Source organism: Marmota flaviventris, chromosome 4 (assembly GCF_047511675.1).
Source record: "Marmota flaviventris isolate mMarFla1 chromosome 4, mMarFla1.hap1, whole genome shotgun sequence".
Taxonomy (NCBI): Eukaryota; Metazoa; Chordata; class Mammalia; order Rodentia; family Sciuridae; genus Marmota; species Marmota flaviventris.
In genome coordinates this window covers 43,363,812-43,382,584 of record NC_092501.1, presented here as the reverse complement: position 1 = coordinate 43,382,584, position 18,773 = coordinate 43,363,812, and the positions used below count along the sequence as shown (strand labels likewise).

At 42.0% G+C, this 18,773-nt stretch overlaps 1 protein-coding gene across 1 annotated transcript in view; it reads left to right on the top strand.

The window, feature by feature from the left end:
- Sh2d4b (SH2 domain containing 4B) overlaps positions 1-18,773 on the top strand; it is an 84,374-nt gene that overhangs the window by 19,279 nt on the left and 46,322 nt on the right. The window contains exons 4-7 of the mRNA XM_027939877.2: positions 3,194-3,265; positions 3,579-3,738; positions 4,838-4,985; positions 18,436-18,583. Coding sequence (XP_027795678.2) covers positions 3,194-3,265; positions 3,579-3,738; positions 4,838-4,985; positions 18,436-18,583 — 528 coding nt within the window. The remainder of the gene's footprint in view (positions 1-3,193; positions 3,266-3,578; positions 3,739-4,837; positions 4,986-18,435; positions 18,584-18,773) is intronic.

The following is an 18,773-nucleotide window of genomic DNA, read 5'->3' as shown; positions in this document are numbered from 1 at the left end:
AGATTTTTAATAGGAGAATTCTTTCTGCCTACGTTTATTGTGTTAATGGACATATTAAGGGTTCATTGTCTTTGCATAATTTTCTGTATCGGCTGCAGGTATCTTTGACTAGAACTAACAGAACACGCAACTAATAGTTGCTTAATTAAACAAATGTCTATTAAATTAAACTTCCATGTCTGGGTTGCCTTATTTTGTTTAATAACTGCAGAATTTTATTTCTTGAGGTTTCTTGTTTTTCTCAAAGGACAAAAAGTCTGAAGATGTCCTGAAATGGGTGATTTATTTAGTTGTTCAAGATTTCCAGGGGCACATCCTGGTCTATCTTTCTGCTCCCCCATGCTCAGCCTGTGATTTTATCCTCATGCTTATAAATCTTCTAGCAACCTCAAGCATCATTTCCTCAATCTCTCAGGAAGATGCAAAGAGGGAAAGGCTTCTCCTAAGAAGTTTCATCCTGTGGAGGAGAAAGCCCTTCACTGGGGCTTCTGCCAGTATCTACTTTTTTAGAAATGGGGATCTTGTCACTCTTAGATCCATCACTTGCCAATGAGAATAACATTACATGATGGGTTTAGATCCATTGTTATTTGTCCTTTGAGGCTGGGCTGGAAACTCACCTTTCCTGCAGGGGAGTGTCTCTGCTGCTCCCTGAACAACTTGGGGTTCTGTGGTGAGGGAGGATGGTGGGCTGGGGTGGATGGCGTGGAGGCAATTGATAGCATCTGCTGTGATAGTTACACGTATTTTGTTCTTTCTCTGTTCCCTTTACTTACTGTGACAGGATGGGGATGTCACTAGTCATTTACTTTTCTTCATTATTTCTTTGAAAGTTTTATAATTCTAGTAGTGATGGCCTCTCTGAATTATACCTAGTTCTCGATTACTATATTGCCCTTAATGTACTAAAAATATAACAGTGCCCTTCTATATTAGGGGGATTAATGTGCCTTGTGCAATTGATAAACCCTGACATTTCAGTACATTTACACAATGAAGGCTTATTTCTTGACTGCATTGGTTGGGTGTGGGTTCAGCAGCTCCTCTATGTGATTTTGTTTTAGACATTGACTCATGGATCAGGATGATTTTTTTTCTCGAAATTCTATCATCTTAGAGTCATTTATTTCCAGCTGGGTGGACAAGGGAGAAAATGCAGAAAAGACAGAAGCTGCTGATCACCTCAGCCTGGAAGTGAGACCAGTCACTTCCCCTGACAATCCACAGACTAGAAGTCAGCTGTAGGGTCCCACAGGACTGAAGGAAAGCTGAGGAATGTGGTCCTTGGTGGACTAGAGAAAAGGAATGCAGGGTGGATCTAGCATGGTCACTGTCATTGATTGCCATTCTGAGCATTTATACACTCACCACCTTCTTAAAGGGATTCCAGTCACTGCATCCACCTGGAAGTCCACAGGGTCCGAGGCCCCACATTTATCTCTATAAAGTCCAAATGTGCTAAATAGATATGTCACCTGAATACCTCTCACCCTTAAGACCAACATACAGCACTAAACAAGGCCAGAATATCTCTAGGCATACTGCCATTTGGGAAAGGAGAGAGCGTGAGACCTGTTTTCCCTAGTCTACAGCATCCTTGAGTCCTGCAGGCTGGGCTCTGAGAGTTCCCCTGCCTTAGCCATGAAGGAATTCCTTGAATGGACTTGACCCCCTTGAGGAAGCTTTTTCTCCTTGATTTTTGACCTCGACCTCTTCTGGAGTGAGTGTTGAGGTCCACACCCTCCCCAGATCAGCATGATCTTGAAACCCGCCTGCAGCTCACTAAAGTTGGCACCCAAGAGTTGTTTGAGTCTTGAACAATCAAAGGCTTTCTAGTCTATACTCCAAAACTCAAAAGGCTTCTCGTCTGTTGGCTTCCATGTCCCAGGAACAATATCTAAAATTTTTACTAGTCATTTTCTACAGTTGACTTTATTTCTTTGCCCCTGGACCCCTACATGTCTCACTGTCATCTGCAGGCATCTACATTGAAGTTCTTTGTAAAACAGTTGTGAGAGTTGGCACTCAATGTACTTGGGTTAGTCTGGTTTCTCTGAGGAGCAGGAATGGGGAGGGATTCACCATGCACGGTTTTTTGTTTTTGTTTTTTTTTTCCTCAAGGAAAATGCTTGTCAGAGAAAGAGGGCAAGGAGCTGGCTGGAGGCTGGGAGAGACATTGCCCTGCAGTGCAGTCCTGACTTTGACTGAAGCAGAGAGGGAGGAAGGTTGGTTGGAGGTGTCCCAGAAAGTTTGGCAAGGAGTCCGGTGTGTCTCAGGAATGAGCCTGGTGTGCTCAGTCAGAGACTGAAGCAGACTCTGAAACATGGCCTTGGACAAACCCAAGAGCCCCAGTGAAGGGCTTTCTCCTCCACAGATGAAACTTCTTAGGAGAAGCCTTTCCCTCTTTGCATCTTCCTGAGAGATTGAGGAAATGATGCTTGAGGCTGCTAGAAGATTTATAAGCAAGAGGATAAAATGCCCTCAGTAGTAGGAGGCTGGTGAAGCACAATCTTGTGACCACCATGGAGCTTTGTGTCCTCAATCATGTATTCACCTTAGAAAGTTGACTCAGCTCTACATGAAAATACTTTAAAAGTTCCATCTCTTATAGTTGGAGCCCTCAAAGGAGATGTTTTTCTCAATCCTATGAAGTCCCAGATTTCTAAATGGTCTCTATTCTCTCTCATTTTACTTGCAAAGCCCTGAATTCTTCTTTAGACTCATTTCCTTTTCTTGACACTTTGCCAAACGCAGCCACTAGTAACCAACACACATTACAAACTTTTTATTTCCCACCCTCTTCCCTTATAATGAAAGTTCAGGAAGCCCTGGGCCTGCTTTTTAAGTTACAGTGTCTGACATTTTTACCAAATATTTTGCTCTTCCATGACATGGATCTCCAGCCATTCAGCCTAATGGACATCACTCACTACTCAACTGAAATTCAATGATGCGTAGTTTATATGTGTTTCAGCAGCAGCTGGTTTTTGAGATAGATCTCCATATTAGTCATAGTAATCAATGCCATCTGTTGCAGTAGGAAAACTGAGAAATCTTCATGGCTGAATCTAGTACAGGTTTATTTCTTGCTCAGGTTACTGTCTGATATAGTTCACAGAGACTCAGCATCAGGCTGCTTCATCTGGCAATCTACCATCCTTGATTCTCTCTCTCTCTCTTTTTTTTTTTCTAGCTAGTGGACAGGAAGAAGAGACTGCAGAGAAGGTTCACCACCACCCACTGCCACAGCCCAGGAGTGACATAAGTCAGTTCCTACAGAAAGTGCCTCACTGTTATCTATGTTCTCTTTGATGAGGATTTTAGGAGAGCTCAGTCACAGACACCTTGGGGACCTGCTCCTGCTGGCTGGCTTAGCTATTGTGATGCTCCCCAGGGGAAGAGGGAGGGAAGGAAGAGAGGGTCTTGGACCTGCCTTTAGGCAGTATCTCTCTGGAATCGTATTTGTAGATGACACTGCTCTGCTATGAGGGGTGTAATGGTTGTGTGCCATTTCCTAACGAATGGAAATCAGATATGTTTCTTTTTCCTTCTTTATTCCTCCTCCTGTTGTGAGGTAGCAAGTGACAAACACATCCAGTGGCTCTTGGGAGAAGATGGCAAGGTCTGGGTCTGGGTCATGGGTGAAGGCCCTGGTGACAAGCCTTATGAAGAGATCTCCGAGGAGCTGATTGCAGAGAGAGCGCGGCTGCAAGCACAGAGGGAAGCCGAGGAGCTCTGGTGAGTGGTGCTGGGGCAGGAGGGGTGTTGGTGGGACCTGAGCACACAGCCTTGGGGTAGGTACAAGCCAAAGGCCATAGGTTGTGGGTAGGAGGTAAAAGGTACCATCTGACTGGCTGTTTTGAGCTCTGCTAAGATTAGGGACCAAAGCGTCAGTGTCTTGCATCAGGCAAAACTGAGGGTTCAAATCCTGGCTCTGCTAATTACTAGTTAGCTGATTGGGTCCTCAGTTTTCTCATCAGTAACATAAGCCTAACAATGCCCTTCCGATGTGCATGTAGTTGGATTCATCTTGATTGTATATACAACATGCTTTGGCTCTTTCCTGTACTTAATTGTCAGGGGGACAGTATAGCAGTTTGGATTGACTTTTGTTGTCTGTTTGTTCCTCTATACATCATCCACGTTTCTCACACAAGATGGACGGTTGAGTCCCAGGTGAGGTTAGAGTGAGACTCTCATAAATAATTAATTTTTTTTTTTTTTTGCCAAACTTGGAAATCCATGTGAAATTGACTCCGACATCTCCCCACCACCAATTTTGAATGACAATATTTTAATTGTAAGCTGCAGAAGCCCGTAAACAACACGGAAAACTATAAGGAACAGATTAAATAGATTATAGAATGACATACCACCTAAGATAACTACAGTGAGCATTTAGGTGATACATGCTCTATAAAGTCTTCACCTTGACAAATTGATGAATATAAATCCACAAAACTATTTAAGATTACTGTATAGTATTTGAGAAATACAACTTGTTGGTCCTGTTGACAGACATTTGAGTTATTTATTATGTTATAAAAATTCTCCAATGAACATCTTCTTCATACATCTGTGTATACTTGAGTGAGAAATGGGATTTCTGAATCTTGTTTGTCTGGCTTCCAGAATGATTCTACTGATTTTAACCTTCCCATATGTGAGAGTACCTATTTCTCCCCATCTTGGCCAATGTTAACCTTTTGTTGACGTTCAATATTCGCTATTCTCTAGACCAAGGAAAGATTGTTTGTTGTTCTTATTTGAATTCCCACTGAGATGTGATCCTTGAGTTTTTCACTCAAGCTGATTCCTGCTGGTGCTCTCTTGGAAGGAAACAGAAGGAGGCAGAGATCACCAAGAAGTTCCGGGATGCTCTAGCCAATGAGAAGGCCCGGATCCTGGCGGAGAAGTGGAAAGTGGAGATGGAGGACCGCAAGGCTGCCAAAGTCCTGGAGGAACGCATCCACGAAGAATTCAAGGTGGGCCGCTGCATGGGGCACCTGTGTGGTGGCTCTTGCTCTAGCTCTAAGGCCGTTGTGGCTGATCTCTGGTTTGGATTTGACCTTGGCCATTGGTTGGTACTGGGCACTTTATGAAAATAGAAGAAGGAACTTGACACACCATTTGGTCCCATCCATCTCTTGCAAGATGAGGAAACTGAGGGTCAGACAGAGGAAGAGAATTACCAAGGTCGCATACAATAGAGGTTGGGTCAGAACTCAGGTCTTCTGCACCTCAAACCAAGGATCCTGAAATGAGGGCTTTGAGAGAATTGGGTTTCTGGTCAGACCAGCCTGGAATCCCATTCCAACTTTACTATTATTGCTTTATGACCCTGGGGACTTACTGAACTTCTCTGAGCCACCATTTATTTTTCTTTTTATGAGGATTGAAAGCAGCTTTTCTCTCTCTCTCTCTCTCTCTCTCTCTCTCTCTCTCTCTCTCTCTCTCTCTCTCTCTCTCTCCTCTAGTGGAGGGCATTATTCATAACCTGCATGTCTACTCGTTCTGAGAGCCTTTGCAATTGGTAAAGGAGGTTTACTGCCCTCTGATAGGAAGTTTGAATTACCTGAAAGTATACTTTTTCCTGATTCCTATTTTAAGAGTTTAATTTTTTCCTAGAGTAGCAATATATTTTACTGGATAGAAAACAAAATATAGATAAGCAGAAAACTGAAAATAATAATCATGCTAAATCTCAACGTTGTGTTATTTTGTAACTTGTATTGTCAAAGATAAGCACAGCCAGACTTAGTTAGAGCAGTGAAAACAGTTTTTTTTTTTTTTTTTTTTCAGTAACTGCTGACAATAGGGAAAAGAGTTGAGCCTCTTCTGATTCATGTAGAGGGGATGTGGATGTTTGGGTGAAGGAGGGTGGTGGAGAGCAGGTTCTCCACAGAGTCAGAGAAGAGAGAAATTATAAAGGGCCGGCCAGGGCCAGTGAGCATTCGGTTAGGCAGCTGTGTCTGCTAGGTGGCAGCTGGAATCAGGATTCCACCTTCCCATGGAGGAGACCGAGGCCCTCTCCTTCCAGATGATTACATTTCTAAGGCATGGCTCTCAAGTCCTTGAGAGAGACACTTCTGAGTTGTAGGAGACACATATTCACTACTGTAAGCTCCTTTTAGTAAACACTCTAAGAAAGGGCAGTCAGGGGCTGTCACTAGGTACAAGCAAGATCAAATAGTACGCGATTGCTCTGGCAGTATTGAGCTTTCTCAGGCAGCCACTTAAGTAGTGTCTGGAGTCACCTAGGGACATGGTCTTATGGGCTAGGAGCCAGGCTAGAGTTTGGTGTAGCCTCTGAGTGCAGGAGTTTGGAAGGAGTTATTATGTTTCTTCTGAGAAGTGTCTATTCATTGTATTTGCCCATTCAAAAATCTTTATCCCTCCATAATGATTAGATAGTGAAGACATGGGTTTTTAAAATTGTTTTATGTTGACAATATTTTTCTCAGTAGTTATTGTATTTTTCTTAGTCTTGGTTGTTTTCAGATGTACAGAAGCTTGGGATTTTTATTAACCAAATCTATTCATCTTTTTCTTTACCATTTATTTCACGCTCAGTAAGATCTGTACCATCACAAGCTTATAAAAATATGAACCTGCACTGTTTCATGTATCTTTTATGATTTTATTTCTCTGCATTTAATTCTCCTTCACTTTGGAGAGTGCTATGATATAGGGCTCTAACTTTATTTTTTTTTCAAAATGATTAGCCAGTTATTCCAATATCATTTATTATATAATCTTTTCTTTCCATTTCTATTGGACTTTCTGCCTTGATTAGATTTTTACTTTTTACTTACTTCTGGATCTCTTCATTTTCTTCTATGAATTATTATTCTTGAGCCAGACTTACTTAATTATTATAGCTTTAAAATAAAATTCAATATCTATTAAGGTAAGAGCCCTACCATTACTCTTCATTTTCAAAATGTCCTTGGCTAATCTCACCCATTTTTTCTGGTAGGGAAATTTTTAAATTATTTTATGGCTATCTCCCTCTCTCTACAATAGAACTCACAGTGATTTTCACTGGAATTGCATCCATGTGATAGTTCTGTTTTAACAATATTGAACCACTGAATCTTCTTTAGAAATGTATTATGTTTCTCCTATTATCCAAAGCTTCCTTTTGTCTTTGTTAAAATTTTATCAAACATCTGTAAATGCACCAGCTATCTAATTCCAAACATTCTCAAAAAATTATATACATCTTTGTGCTTCTATTTTTTGGATCTTGCTAAAATTTATTATTTCTTTGAGTGTTCCACATTTCCTTTTTATTTAAACTTTAGATTTCATATTTTTTGTTGCTATTGTGAATGAAATTGCTCCCATTATTTTTAAACCTATTGCAATTGCTAGTTATATACTATTGTTGATCTCCTGATTTACCTTTCCCAGGAGTTACAATTTTTCAGGGGAGATTCTCCTGAGTTATTAAATAAAGCAATATTTATTATCAAGACATTTTATTTTAAAAATTGCAAACATGTAGAAAAGTTGAAAGAAAAGTAGATTGAATATTCATGTATTTTCCACTTAGATTTACCAATATTAATACTTTGCTAAATTTCTACTGTTTCTCTTACAAACACACACACACACACACACACACACACACACACACACACCATGGTTCTTTTGTTAACAATTTGAAAGAAAATTGCAACAATCATGACATTCTAACCTAGGTGTTGGCCAACTGGTATCCATAAGTGGTCAGTGTTTTACTCAGCCATTTCACTGTGACCAAAAGACCTGACAAGAACAATATAGAAGAGGAAACATTTACTGGGTCTCGTGGTTTCAGAGGTCTCAGTCCATAGATGGTCAGCTCCATTCTTTGGTTCCCAATGTTAGGCTGATTATCATGGTGGAAGGGTATGGCAGAGGAAAGTGGCTGGGACCATGGCACTAGGAAGCAGAGAGAGACTAAGCTCAGCTCACACAATATATACCAAAGGCATACCCCAATGACCCACCTCCTCCAGCCACACCCTCCCTGCTTACAGTTACCACTATCAGGGGATTAATACAGCAATTAGGTTAAAGCTTTCATAACCCAATCAATCCACCTCTGAACCTTCTTGCATTGTCTCACACATGAACTTTTGGGGGACATCTCATATCTAAACCATAACAGGTCAGGTGGTAAATATTGTAGTCTTGGGGAGCTATGCTGCCTATGTCATATGATTCACTGCCACTGTAGCATGATGGTAGCAACTATGGTCAGTATTGCAAACAAATGCATGTGGCTCTATTCTAACAAGACTTAATTTTATAAAATAGAGGCCTGGTTTGGCATAAGAACCTTAGCTTTCAGACTCCTGATAAAAAAACCTAAGAACTTGAACATGAAACCTGAAGAGCTACAATAATCATTATCACTCCTATTGAAATTAACAATAATACCAAAATAGTAAATCCAATCCAATCCACCGTGGAGAGAGGTCTATGTTGTTAGATTTTGTATGTTGTTATTTAAGTCTGCTGGGGAAGAAACCAGTTATTTATATATATCTCTAGCAATGATAGTCGTCACCTGCTCCATTTTGGCCACCTTCTTTCCCAGATAAGGCTGGGCCCCAGATGCCAGGAGGATAGTCCAATGCAGCTGGGTCCTGGGCTCTGTTCACAAGGACACTGAGGGATCAAGTTACTTGTGGAGATTTTCTGTTTGATGGTGTCTCTTTGAGCCTTAATGATAGAAGGGGTGATAAATTGTGGGGTGCTCTGTGCCAGGGCTCATGAATGGGTTAGTAAGGCCCTCTGGCCTTTAGGTCACTGAGGAACTCAGATGTAGGCTTTGGTGTTATTTATGAAGAAGGCTATGATACATTTGTTTTCATTTAAAAAATTACTTTGCTAAATGTGAATGTTTCATCTTTAATAGAAATAGTCATTCAGACTCTGCATGCCCTCATTTGAAGAATCTTCAGAAATATAGGTTGTAACTGAGATCCCTGAGAGGCTGAGAAGGACAGTGTCTGTCAGGAGTGGCAGATCAACGAGCCTAGAATTGGTGGCTCCAGGTTTATGAGGTGGGGCATTTTTGTTAGATCTTTAATGCACTCTTCTTTTATCATATTGAGTTCTTCATCCTAGGAAATAGTTAAGCAAAAGGCTGAAACATTATTGAAAAGATTTCTGTGGTGGATTACAGATTCTGGTGGCAAATTCTTTGTCACTTCTCCCTTTGACAGGTGGTGGTATTTATTCCCCACCCCCTTTCCTTCAAGTCCACTGGCTTTGAGATTAGTTTTTTTTTTTTTTTTCCGGTACTAGGGATTGGATTCAGGGGTCCTTTACCACTGGGGATGTAGCCCCATCCCTTTTTATTTCTTATTTTGAAATAAGGCTTTGGTCAGTTGCTGAGGCTGCCTTCGAACTTGTGATCTTCTTGCCTTGGTCTTCTGAGTTGCTTGGATTACAGGCATGTGCCATTGAACCTGGCTTGAGACTAGTTTTGTTGTGGAAGATCCAAGTAGAAATGTTTCTCTGTAGTTTTTAAAATTTTTCAAATTAAAAACAATATGAATTGTGTTTGTATGGCTAAAACATTTAAACATACAAAGAGCATAGAAAATAACAAAAATATGTGGATGTCCAACTCACAAATTCTACAAACATTACTGTTTTCCATGTTTATTTTATATTGAAAAATAAAAAAAACAATGTTGCTAGAACTATTAGGGTTCCTCATTCACTATCTCCCTACCAAGGAGTGGCCACTCTTCAGAAGTTGTATTTTCTTTCCATTTTTACTTTATGATATATAAGAAGCCATATAAACATAGTAACAATTTCTTACAAATTCTCTAATTCTCTATATATTCCTAATTCTTTATATAAACTGTCAAACTGAATACTCAGTTATTTTCAAAGTTTTTTCATATTAGTATCATTTAGTGGCTATATATAATTTTGTTTGAATGAGCATATCATATTTTTTTCTCCAATTCTTTCCTGATGAATTTAGGTCATTTTCAGTTTTGGTTAGAATAAATTTTAATGTAATGGTGAACATCTGTGGACAGGCTTCCTTGTACATATATGGGATTGGTGGACATGTTCTGTCTATGTAACCTATTTCTTTTTTTTTTTTTTTTTTGACCTTACTTGGGATCAAACCCAGGGCCTGGTGATATTAGGCAAGTGCTCTTCCACTAAGCCACACCCCAGCCCACTTTGAGGATAGTCCTAAGAGATCTGCAACTTTTACTTTTGCCTCTGTTGCAATATTCCATTTTGGGAGCTGTCTCATAGATGTCCTGTACCCTAGAGTACAATGCTGTAAGGAAACTCAAGTAGCCATGCAGAGAGAAAAAATCCATCCCAAACCCACTGAGGTAACAGGCACATCTCTGAATCCTTCTTGGCTCTGCTAGTGCATCCTGGACAATGAGCCCAATCAGGACATTCACCTCAGCTGGGACTACATGGTGCAGAAGAGCCACCCAGCCAAACCCTGCCTGAATTATTAACCTATATATTGTAAATGAATAAAATGATTGTAGTTTTAAGCAACTACATTTTCTAGTAGTTTGTTACTCAGCAATAGATAACCAAAACCAGCTTTACCAAAGGGATTATGGATTGAGTGAGAGATGGTCTTGGATTATTTTTATTGTGCTTGTTTAACACTAAGATGCTAATATTTGTGCATATTTAGAATGTACAAACAACTTTTATTAGTACTTTTCTTACTGAGAACCTAAGTGAAGGTTGTTAGGGGAGGGGAGGTGTAAACTCCTTGTTCTATAAAAGCTTATGGGGTGAGAGAAACTTTGTGAGCAACCCTCGGCCCCAGCCACACCCAGGGGACTATAAAGGGGTGCTTGCAGGAGTCTTGGAGTGAACAAAGGTGGGAAATAGAAAGGAGATGGGTGGATTGAAGAATGACCTGGTAGCGGGAGGTAAAAAGCCCCTGATGGGTGAAGCCTCATAGACTGAGCAAGGTAGTTTGTGGAGTCCTTGAATGCTGCATTAAGGGGTGGAGTGTCCTCTGCAGGCAAAGCAGCCTCTTAACCCCAAGAGTTATGGTTAGATCAAGTTTTAAGAGCATAACTGGTAGCAATGGTATGATTCAAGTGCTAGGTTTTTTGGGAAGGGATGCCAGTTGGGAGATTTTTGCAATGCTCAAGATGTGAAGTGATGCAGGTCTGGACAGTTGTGACTATAGGAAAGACAGAAGGGCGTGGACACAGAGAAACAGCGATGAAATCAGTGGTGTTGGCACTAATTAAATATTGGGCTGGGGGAAAGCAAGGAGCACAGACATCTGCATCTCAGGCAGAGGGATGGGCAGAGGGTAGCCTCCTCCTGCCAGGGAGAGCTGGGCAGGAAACACAGGCTGAGAGAGAAGAGAGCCTTCTGAGGTTTCTACCACACAGAGGGTGACAGGCTGGAAGCTGGAGGCTGGAGGGGAGGAGAGAACCTGGCTGAGAAACCTGGTGGTGAAGGGAAGTTGGCTAGCCTCATCTGAGACAGCTTGTATTGGGCACGTAGGCAGGTTGGGCTGATAAAGATACTTGGAAATCTTTCTGTTGTGGCTGGTGCCATTCAAATGTGATTTACATGCTTACCGAAGACTCCTTTAGAAAAAAGGAGATCTGAGGCCAGGTATTATTTGTATTCCCCCTTACCCTTCTCCTCTCCTGCCCCCTTGTTAACTGTAAGACTGCTTCCAGATGCTGCTCTTTCTGCTCATGACCACAGAACAAGGCTCAGTGAGACTCCTGCTCCCTCCTTCTCCCTGGATCCTGTGACCTTCCTTCTCCACTTTCAAGTCTTCTACCCATTCCCTACCTCTTCCCAGTTTCCTTGATAGGCACAAACATAGTTAAGAAGTTCTTTAACTTCTCTCCATTTTCTCTGCCAGGCCACTCTCTTGTTCTTTTCCCCTTTAAGGTTAGAGTTTATTTTGGCCACTGAATGACATCCTCTCCAACTGTAGAAATGGTTGCTGCCTTGTTCCCAATAAGACTATAAGTGGTAGGAAAACTTTCCACTTCTCAGTTTTCTCTTGAACATTTTAGATTTCACCTGAATCTCTCTTGTCAAGACTAACGTGAATAAGACCATGTGATCTACTTACCCTTTCCCTTTCATGGATCCTCACAAACCCTGTCTCATCTTCATTGCTGGCTAATTCACTGGGCTCCTCTGCTGGGTGTTATGGGGCATCTACTATCAGGCAAGCCCAGTGCTGTGAACTGAGAAGGGAGGAATGAGTGACACAGTTTCAACCTTGCCCATTTGGAATGTATCATCCCACAAAACACAGTATTATTGGAGCCAGACAACAATGACACTTTCCAGAAAAATAATTTATGTCTTTGACATTTTCCATTTTGGTGAGGCAGACCTGGACCTTGGAGGGCTCCTTGGGTGTATGTGAGTGATGGCTTCTCAGGAAAAAGAGGATTGTAGAAGCTGGACAGCTCAGAGGGGCTGGTGCAGCCAGAACAAGGCTGAATCATTCCTGGGTAGAATGGGAGTGTTTGCATAGCTTCCTCTTGGCTCTGTTGGCCTTTGGCTGCTAAACCTAGTAGGTAAGGCGGACTTTTCTTCAGAGATCTCAATTTGGCCAAAGGATTCTGATAGTTGCAACAACAATGAGAATTTTTGAGCAATTTCAGTTATGAGAGTTGAGTCAAGACCTCAGGAAGAAAGATGCAATTCTGTTTATTTGTGATTGCAAAATGTTTTGTTGCTCCCATCTTTGCGAAGAGCCTGCCTCTTTCACAGGAAGCAGCCAGTCATTCTCCTTTGAGAGAGAAGGTTGCTGCAGACCTCTGGCTTCCTGGGTGGTGTCCCACTCTCAAGGGGGAGAGAACTGGGTGAATAGTCGTTCACCATTTTACATTCTGTTTCATGTTAATTACAGCTGGGGGAAGTAGGAACACTATGTTGTAATTGGAAGTGAAGTTCCACTTATTCACTGTACAATAGTCACAACCCTTCTCTAGGGTGCAGTCTCCTTGTTTGGGGCTGAATTATGCTTCCCCCACTGGAAATCCATATATTGAAGTCCTAACTCCTAGTACTCTAGAATGTAGCTCTTTTGTATACAGAACTAAAATGAAGTCTTTAGGGTGGGCTGGGTTCTGATCCAATATGACTGGTATCCTTGTAAGAAGAGGAAGCTTGAATATAGACACACATGCACAGAGAAAAGGCCATATGGGGACATGGTGAGAAGGTGACCTTCTCCAGGCCCAGGAAAAAGCCCTCAGAATGAAACCAACCTGTCCACACCTTGATTTTGAACATGAATCCTCCAGAATTGTGAGGAAACACATTCTTGCTGTTGAAGCCACTTGATGTGGTACTTCATTATGGAAGCCCAGGGTGAAGCCCTGGCTCTGACAGGTGCCAACTGTCCCTATTTATCTTCCCTGAGACCCGGTTCTGCCTGGAAGATCTGAAGTACTGTGTGGAGGTTACCATGGCTGTGCCCTGTGGACTGAGTGATACCAGGGAGCCCTGGGGGAGGGAGCAGAACCCACTTTGAAACCGTGAGGGGCTGCTGAGCCAGCGTGCAGGAGGCTGCTGAGAGGCTGATACAGATGAAGTCAGGCTTTGAGGTAAAACTCAGCTGATTTCACTTTGGGGTCTTAGAAACTTGGGTTCCAATTCTGTATCAGTCAATAACTCTGCTCCGGTGTTTCCCACATCAAAATCAACCCATCCCGTGTCTATCATAGCCCCACGTTAACCTCCAGCTGTCACTTCTGTTCTGGGCTCTTTTTCATAGGAAATGGACATCCTGAATGGGTTTTCTGTGGTCCTCTCCACTCCTTCCTGGTGTCATCTGGATGGCTGCCCCTCTGCTGGACTAGGACTGTTCTTGTGAAGCTCTCCGTTGCCTCCAGTGGCCACGCCCAGCAGACTCCTGTGATTTCCTTATCTCTGCAAAGCCTGAGCAGCCTTCAACTCTGTTTGCCATTCCCTGTCTCTTGAAATGCTCTCTGTCCCTTCTGGGTTTTCCTCTTCCCCTTGGTCTTCCTTTTCAGTTCTCTTTTCTGGCTTTGACTCTTTCTCTCAACCTTTAATTGATGGAATGACCCAAGACACTCTGATTGTCTTCTCTTAATCTGCTCTCTTTCTGCCGGAGTCACCATTAGGTTCCATGGCTGAGGAACATCATTCACACCAGGTGACTTCTTCATCAGTCTCTTCAGACTGATGTTCCCCCAATCCCCAGGCTCAGCATTCCACTGTCCTCAGGAACCTCTGGGTGTCTGAGGGCACTTCACACTCTTTCAACATAGAATTTAGACTTTTTCAGTTCCAGCACAGTGGGTAACTCTGTTTTAAACAGGCCAGCCTGGCTTGCAACACCGGCCCTTTGCTCTTACAATTCCCTCTGCCTGGAAATTTCTTCTCCCCAATACCCACTTGCTTGTTATTAAGGTCTCAGACCAGATGTCACTCCTGAGAAGTCTTCTGGTCGCACCATTTAAAGTAGCCTTCTAGACTCTTCATTTACCCAGTTGTGATTCTCTGTACATTGGTTGTTATTTTGTGAAATTTCTTGACTTTTCATTTATTTGTTTAGTGTTTTGCTCACCTCTAGAAAGCAAACTTTGAGCCAGTGGGGACTGTCTTGCTTATTGCTGTATCGCAGCACCTTGAGTAGGCTTTTGAGCCTTTTAGGTGCTTCATAAGTATTTGATGAATGATTAAATGAAGCCACTTAACTTCTCTTGTCCTTGATCTCTAACTCTTTGAGAATGGATAATTAGTAAGTGGGAACTGTGTCTATTTAAAAAAAAATTGATCACTGAATTGGAGGAAAGTTCTCCATCTAAATCATTTCAGAAGCAACAAAGTTTTGTTTTTAAGATGAGGGATTAGAAGTTCAGTTATTTCCTTTTAAATTCTTATTTGATCCATTAAAATACTCCAAGGACCTGAGAAAAATTGTAAACCACAAGGATTGGGAAAATGAGATAAGAAAGAAGAACAGATGAGAAAATGTCCCGGAAGGTCAGCAGTTGGAGGACTGGGAAAAGGTGGTGAGGGCCTCTCTGGGTGCAGAAAGAAGTGAAGGCAGTGAGCAGGTCAGTCCATAGCCCTCGGAGGTCCAGGACTTGGAGGTACCAGCTACTGCAAAGGACAGAGCTGAGAACATGGAAAGGGCTACAAGTTTCTGTATGGAGTGGCTGGACCCAAATGTCCCAATTTTCACCTGTTTCTTCCAAGATATTATATTCCTCCAGGACTAGGCCTAGAAGGAGATGGGGAGTTGAAAGGGGAGGTTTGGGGCTTGGACTAATGGGGCACATGGGCAGAGCAGGAGAGAGCCAAATAGGAAAGATGGAGATTCAATAAAAATCTGAACTCAGAGGAGGGGGCCAATAGCCAAGGTTACCTTTAGGGTATGCAGGGCTAGCAAATAATTTTTTGCAAGGTCTTTCTTCATGTTACTAATTAGGGTCACATAAAATCAGCCCGTTAGCTCTACTCTGGCAACTGAAACTTATGTGAACTTGTGTTAAAAATTCTATATTTTTTTGACACAATCTATCACTTGTTAGGCCACCTTTTCAAAGCAGGATCCAGGCTGACTTCACTGAGTGTGAATTCTGGAGTTCCCTGGGGCATCTGGTCAACCTGTTGCCAGGTGGTCGGGGAGAGGGTTAGAGTGCTCCATGAAGGGAAGAAACAGGAACCAGGATTCAGACAGGACCTCATCTGGGCACAGAGCAGCTTTCCTGAAAAACTCTGCTGATTTTCTCAATTCTAGGGGGACTATTTCTGGATATACCTTGCAGGGAGGGCTTGGTGAGGACATTTACAAAAAAGGCACTTCAAAGCATAGGCTTCCATGAAGCATGGGGCCCAGGTTAGAGCCCTCCTGGCTTGGGTGAAAGGTTAGTCCTATCTGTAGGCTGCTCCCCACTGACTCCTGGAATATTGGTCATCAGACATCACCCAGGAAAGAGAGGAGAAGACCCTGAATATTCTCACAGACAAGATTCTAGATTCTTACATTTGCGGATGGCTCAGTGAATGGCTAGTTCCTTATCCCTTTGCTCTAGAGTGAGGTCCACCTCTCAGGGAAGCCTGGCTACACAGTGAGCCTCCCATTCAGGTTTTACCTTTCTCTTGAATATGAATGGACGACCAGTGAGTATCAGACATAGGAGGAAAGTCTCCCAGGGAAATGGTGGCAGGCACCAAGTCAAACAAATAAAAAACAAAAACACAGAGGAAATAAACCTAAATCACAGAGAGGGCAAAAAAAAAAAAAGCCTCAGAAAGATGAGCTACTGTATTTCTGAAACAAATACAGATGCAAAGAGGAGAAAGGGGCAAGAAAAGGATAGAACAGAGGGCTTGGAAATTGCAAATGCCATAGCTGAAATAAACTCACTAGAAGGTTTGGAAGATAAAGTCAGTGACATCAGCCAGGGAGAAGAGCAAAAAGAACAAGATGTGGAAAACAAGAAATGATAAAGCTCTTAGAAGATCAACCAACTCAAGGAGACCAGCAGTGACAAATAGGAGTCCTATAAAAAGCAAAAGAGGAATGAGAGGAGAAGAAATGAAGAAATCCTAAGCAAAGATGTATTGCACTGGACAGACAAGAGACTCCACACTGAAAGCACTCCAAGTGTTCCACATCACGGATGGGAGGACATCCACACGAAGACACAACATTTAAAAACACCCAGAACATCAGCGATAAAGAGACCCTGAAGGCTTCCAGAAAGAAAAATTGATACCCTATGTGGAAAAATGACAATCAAAGTGGAAGCACCGAATGCTGGGAGACAGGGAAATAAAGTCTTTAAAATTCTGCAGGAAAAGAATTTTTAATCAAATTCTTATGCTCAGCCAAGTTAGCAGTTACAGGTGAGGTTCACATGGCGATATTTTCAGACCAGTAAGGACTCAGAAAATGTTTCTGTGCATGCTTACCTGAGAAGCAGTATGAGACATGTTATCCCAAAGCCAGGGAATGGCCAACAAAGACACAGGGCTCCATTTCAGGGAAGGCTGAGAGGGGGGTCCTGGGAAGATAGATGGAGAGGAGATCTAAGCACCTTAGGTACTGGGATTGGACAAGAAGGAAAAATGGCACGCAGGGCTGTATTATCTATTATAAGAAAGAACACCTGGTTAAATATAGAGAAATATTTAGAATTTCAGTATTCAATTTCAAGAAAAAACAATTAACAACTCAGGAAAAAAAAAACAAAAGAGAAAAAGCCATCATATTTCCATATTTGACTGAATTTAAGATGCTATTAATTATAAAAACATGTCATTATTTTAAGAAGAAAAAAACTGTTGCCTATTAAAAAGACAAGTTGTAAGACATGTAAATTTTAGTGATTACTAAAAAGTTAAAAAAAAAGTACTTTTTAGAATTGGTGAAAATAGCATCCTCTTTGGCTTTGCGATGAACTATTTGATATTGTTATTGATTTAACTACAAATTGCAATGAGAATTCAGTTTTCTATTTTTGTTTTTGTGATGCTAGGGAGTGAACCCAGGGCCTCATGCTATCCAAGCGTCTACCACTGAGCTACATCCCTAGCACCTTTTTTTTTGAAATAGGGTCTTATTAAGTTGCTGAGACTGGCTTTGAACTTGTGATTCTCCTGCTTCAGCCTCCTGAGAAGCTGATATTACAGGCATGTGCCACCATTCCCAGCAAAACAAATACAATTGCAACTTTTTTTTTTTTTTGCAGTGTTGAACACTGAACCTAGAGCCTGTCACATGCCTAGGCAAGTGCTCTACTATTGAGCTGCACACCCCAGTCTGCTACTTTGCATTATAAGCCTTTCTAAGCTCATGATGCATGTTTAACATATACATGCTATTTTCATACAAATAAAAGAAACATTCACGTGGATGTATGCACATGCACACATGTGTGCGCACAGACACACACAAACACATACACACACACACAGATACACATAGACACACACAGACCTTTCTGGAACTTGAAGGTGAATTAGAAGTGGGAGATTCAGGGCTCCTAAACCTATTCACTTTTGGAAATACCTTTTCCAGATTTAAGCTTAAAGCATGTTAATATCCTGCTTAATGGGCCTCCAGGAAGACCAGGTGGCCCTCCTGTCCCTTCCTTCTTTCTGCCCCAAATGAAAGTAATCCAAGGATGATCCAAGACCTCTGATCTTTGCAGAAAAGCTTTTGGCCCAGAGTCCTCTGATCTTTGTAGAAAACTTCAGAATTTTCCTATGGCTCCACATATTTTAACCCATTTGATTCTTACCAAGTGTAAACTTCACTATTTCAACTGTGTAGGGAATGAGACTGGAGTGGCCACTACTGTCCTATCCCATCCTGAGATAGCTCAGCCCTGACCTACTGCAGATTCAAAGAGATACTTCTTCATTCTAATGTTATCTGTCTCCATGATGTTTTAGAGGAAAGAGGAAGAAGAGAGGAAGCGAGGAGAAGAGCAGATTCGCCTTCAGGAGGAACAGAGAGCGAAGGAGCTTTACTGGTCGCTGAAGCAAGCCCAGCTGCGTTGCCAAGCCAGCGAGAAAGAGGAGAAAGAGTGGGAAGAACAGTGTGAGTTGAGCTTGGTTCCTGGGGCCAGGAGACCCCTGCCTTCCCCACCCTCGCTCCACTCCTCCACTGTTCATTGGCTTAGCCATCATTTTAGTTCATTCACATTTCACAAATCTTTCCCAGGGCTGACCATGTGCATGATCTTGCTAGGTATGACCCAGAGCAGAACAGTGAGTGTCATGCTTCAGGA